Genomic DNA, 4,478 nt, shown 5'->3' with positions numbered 1-4,478 from the left:
AGCCAAAAATAAAAATCTATCTAAGAAAGCAAAACGAGCACAATCTGTAGTGACTTTTTGTAAAGGCTCTCTTTTCTGGTAGCAATATTCCTTAGCACATATCCAGGATAGACGGAATTGAAACAGAGTATTTCTGATACAGTAGCAATCCTTCCATATACTCTTTCTAAATATAATAAAATTCCAAAAATACATAAATATTCCTTGTACCATGTATTATGCACCACTTTGGGGCTGACTGACGAAATCATGGCTACTATTTTAATAGTTAAACATTGCACCTCAAAAGCCCTGTCACCTATAAACAGTGACTGGACATAATGGTGAGGGCTCCAGAGAGATGGCAAACTACTTCTAAACTGAAAAGTTTGTGATGGAGTGTCTCCAAATTAGGAGGAGGAATGGGTAGGGAAGGTAGGCAGGTCAACAGAATTTTAAAATAATACTGCTTAGGAGTGTATATTTTAAGACAGCTACTATACCTTGTCTATCCTTTTATCCTAATCTTGAGTAACTGCATATTCATGCAAAATAAAATTTCTACTATATAAGAAGAGGAGCAGTCTGTTAGGAAAAGCATACTCTGTTAGGGGAAGATGTGAAGACATCTCTCTCCTAAGTGCTACTTTACTTGGTGAGTCTTTTGGCTACATCACTATAAGCTATTTCCACCTCCTTATCACTGGGACAAGTATTGGTAAATTCATCCCTGCTATAAGCATTAGTTAAGTATCTCCAGATGCCGGTCATTTCTTTTGGAATATCAAAGTTGCGATATTTTTTGGCCACCACCTGAAATAGAAAGAGATGCAGAGTTAACAGATTTATTTTCCATCTCTTGTAAATCAGATATATCTGTAATTTTAGAGCAAATTATTAATTCTGGAAATCTGAGAATTGCTTCTGTTTGGAAAAAAAGCCTGTCACCTTCTTTCTAACTAGAGATTTAAATAATGACCAGGACTACAACCCACATAAGAGACTCAGAAGTATGACAATGTGAATGCAAATGCCTTCCTTGGACATCTAGTCAGCCAAGTGTAACCATTGGATACATTTTAAAACACACATACCAAGTTGTATTTTACATCTCTGTTTTTCTTACCTTGGACCTTTATTACACAACTGGTGTTCATTACTATACTATTTACAAGTGTGTCTAGCACAGTGTCCCACATAATGAATGCTCAATTTTTTTTTTTTTCTGCCTTGAATAGAAAGGCTGGGTGATACCACTGTATCAGAACAGAATATGACAATGTAAGTCAGTGTACACAATTCCAATTCAAAGTTATCTGTTACATCTTTGAATTTTTATGCAGTTGTGGAAAAAATAACAATTCCTCTTCCTCATAGACCTCAATGTACAAGACATAATTTTTCACTTAATTAACACTGGAGTGTATCAACTATTGTCCAATCGTCATTAAGTTATACTATTTAGGAGTTCCTGGGAGCTCTGGTAGCATAGTGCCTAAGGCACTTGACTGCTAACCAGAAGGCTGGTGGTTCAAACCCACCAGCCACTCCTTGGAAGGAAGGTTGGGCAATCTACTTCCGTAGTGATACTGCCTTGGCAACCCAAGGAGGGGGTCGCTATGAGTCACGTCCGACTCGATGGCAAACAACAACAACAACAAATTTAGGAGTTCCTAGTCAAATACCCTAAGGAGCCCTGGTGGTACAGATGGTTAAGTGCTTGGCTGCTAAGTGAAAGGCTGGCAGTTCATACATGTCCATGGCATAAAGATCTGGCAACCTGCTTCCATAAAGATGACAGCCAAGAAAACATTATGGGGCAGTTCTTACTCTTTCACACGGGGCTGCTATGAGAAATCGACTCAGTGGCCCCTAACAACAACAGTCAAATATCAAACGATTAGAGAAGCTTTAAGCATGAATGAATGCTTATCTTAGTCGACAGAGTACAAGGTCTAATGGCAATTTGACACCACATCCAACAGGCCTACCTTGACAATGTGCAGTTTGGGCAGCAGGTTGCAATCAGCTAACGTCATTTCATTGCCATCCAGAAATTTACGTGTGGAAAACTTAATGTCCTCCATACTATTCTCATCAATTTCATCAGGGAGGGGAGAATTCAGATATTCATCTAGTTTCTGCAGTGTTTTCAAGAGACCTCTCTCCAATGCTGAAAGACAAGAATGCTGTTAAGAGGGGAACTACTGAAACCTCAAAGTAAAAGCATTACTGTCTCGTTCAAAACTGCCTATCAGATGCTGGCTCTGACACTGGGCACTCTAAAACAGGGCAGATGAGGGTTCCTCTTCTCCTGAAGCTTGTTTACACGGGGGGTGAAGGTGGGGGAGCCGGGAATAAGGCAGACACATTTATTCAGATAAACATACGAACAAGTTTAACAGTTTTAGATAGTGGCATCTGTAAACACTTGCTAAAACTAAATGTCCCACACATGAATACATTATGAATTCATGAATACAGTTGATGTTTAAATTGGAAAAATGAAGTGAAAAGAAGCAACCTAGGCGAAGACTATCTTGCAGAGACAGAGACTCTTGCCCTCAGTTTTAAATATTGCTCCACCAGGAATATTTTCTTTTAACACCAAAAAATGTATTAAGAAACTAATACGAACAATTGCAACAAAATAACTTAAGTCAAAGGGTTTCTTTTTGGAGTTTTTGAACTATCTTATAAAACACAAAAAGCCAAGAACAGCACAGGGAAAACAGAGATCATGTTAGAGCAACTTAGTTTACAAATACTGAACTGGAGGGTCCCTTTAGCCAAACAGGTTAAGTTGTTATGACTGGTATAATCCAGAGAGAAGGGGACAAAGCCATCAGCATTTATCTGGAAAGTCAGTTAGTGACCCTTTACAGAAAGGAAGTGGGGATATGCAGTCACTAGAAAGGGAAGACAGACACAGAGAACAACAGACAGATCCTCTGTTCTCCCAGCTTACCCTTTACTTTCGATCACCTTCACATCCAATAGGTTAACTCAAACTGATCATTATAGGACTTGGCCATTAAAAAAATGATTTAACAATCCATATAGTTACAAGTTTGAATAAAGTAACACTGCTAGATCTTTTCCGAAAAAAGGCAAAGGTTTAGATGTTACATACTGGATATTTCACCAGCAACTTAAATACATCTTACAAACCAATACCTCTTCTTCCAAATTGTCTCCACCCACTCACCCCTTGGTCCCTTCATGGTAGTCCAGGCAATAGATGGTAGTCTAGGCTAGGTACAGGACTGGAGGCAGAAAAAGGACTGAGTGGATTTTAGAGTTACAGAGTAGATAAAAAGGCTCTCTGATGCCATAGTGGCCCAGGCATCCGGCTGCTAATCAAATGGCTGGCAGTTGGAACCCACCAGGCTCTTCACAGGAGAAAGATGAGTCTCCTTCTGTAAAGATTTACAGCCTTGGGAACCCTTTGGGGCAGTTCTACTCTGTCCTGTAGGGTCGCTATGAGTTGGAATCAACTGGATGGCAATGGGGTTAACATAGTAGACAATATGTTTTCTGATTCAAAATGTCCAATACCAGTCTGTTTCAGCTCGCTCATGCCTAAGATATCTTTATGTGTTCCATTTCATTTTTGACAATTTCTAAGTTTCCTAGATTCATACCTCATGCATTCCATATTTTAATTAGTAATGGATTTTTACAGCTCTTTCTTCTCATTTTATGTCATGCCACATAAGCAACTGAAGGTCCACATCATTAAGATCAACTCTACTTTGAGGAAGCAGCTCTTTCACAGTTGTATTCTGAGCACCTTCCAACTTGAGGGGTTCATCTTCTGGCACTTTATCAGACAATGTTCCACTGCTGTCCATAAGGTACTCGCTAATTTTTTTCAGAAGGAGATGACCAGGTGCTTTTTCCTGGTCTCAGTCAGGAGGCTCCACTGCAGTCTGTCCACTGTGGGTGACTCAGCTGGTATCTGAAATACTGCTGGCATAGCTTCTAGCATTACAGCAACACACAAGCCATCTACTGACAGACGAGTGGTGGTGAAGGCCTTAAGGCATGGAAACTGGAGAAGAAATTCTTCCTTAAGACTACAGCATAAAAAAATGAAACAAGATCTGTACCTCACACCATACACAAAAATGAACTCCAGATGGATCAAAGACTTAAATGTGAAACCTAAAACTATACAGTTCCTCAAGGAAAATTTAGGGGCAAATTTAGGGGCCCTAATATATGGCATAAAGAGACTCTCAAGCATAACTCAAGATGCGCAAACTGCAGAAGAGAAGCCAGATGACTGGGACCTTCTAAAAATTAAACTTTTATGTGCTTCCAAAGACTTCTCCAAAAGAGTCAAAAAAGAACCTACAGATTGGGGGAAAATATTTGGTAATGACATATCTGACAAGGGACTTAGCTCTAGAATTTATAGAAAACTCCAAGACCTCAATAACAAAAAGACAAACAATCCAATTAAAAATTGGGCAGAAGACATGAATAGACACTTC

The 4,478-nt window shown here is 39.3% G+C and overlaps 1 protein-coding gene across 1 annotated transcript in view; it reads right to left on the bottom strand.

Moving 5' to 3' along the window:
* Positions 1 to 627: 627 nt before the first annotated feature.
* CLIC4 (chloride intracellular channel 4) overlaps positions 628 to 4,478 on the bottom strand; it is a 106,676-nt gene continuing 102,825 nt past the window's right edge. Inside the window, exons 5-6 of the mRNA XM_007935734.2 lie at positions 1,971 to 2,152; positions 628 to 792 (exon numbers count right to left, since the gene is read on the bottom strand). Coding sequence (XP_007933925.1) covers positions 628 to 792; positions 1,971 to 2,152 — 347 coding nt within the window. The remainder of the gene's footprint in view (positions 793 to 1,970; positions 2,153 to 4,478) is intronic.

This window comes from Orycteropus afer, unplaced genomic scaffold (assembly GCF_000298275.1).
Source record: "Orycteropus afer afer isolate SDZICR_OR568_19922 unplaced genomic scaffold, OryAfe1.0 scaffold00031, whole genome shotgun sequence".
NCBI lineage: Eukaryota > Metazoa > Chordata > Mammalia > Tubulidentata > Orycteropodidae > Orycteropus > Orycteropus afer.
This window is presented reverse-complemented; position numbering and strand designations above follow the sequence as displayed.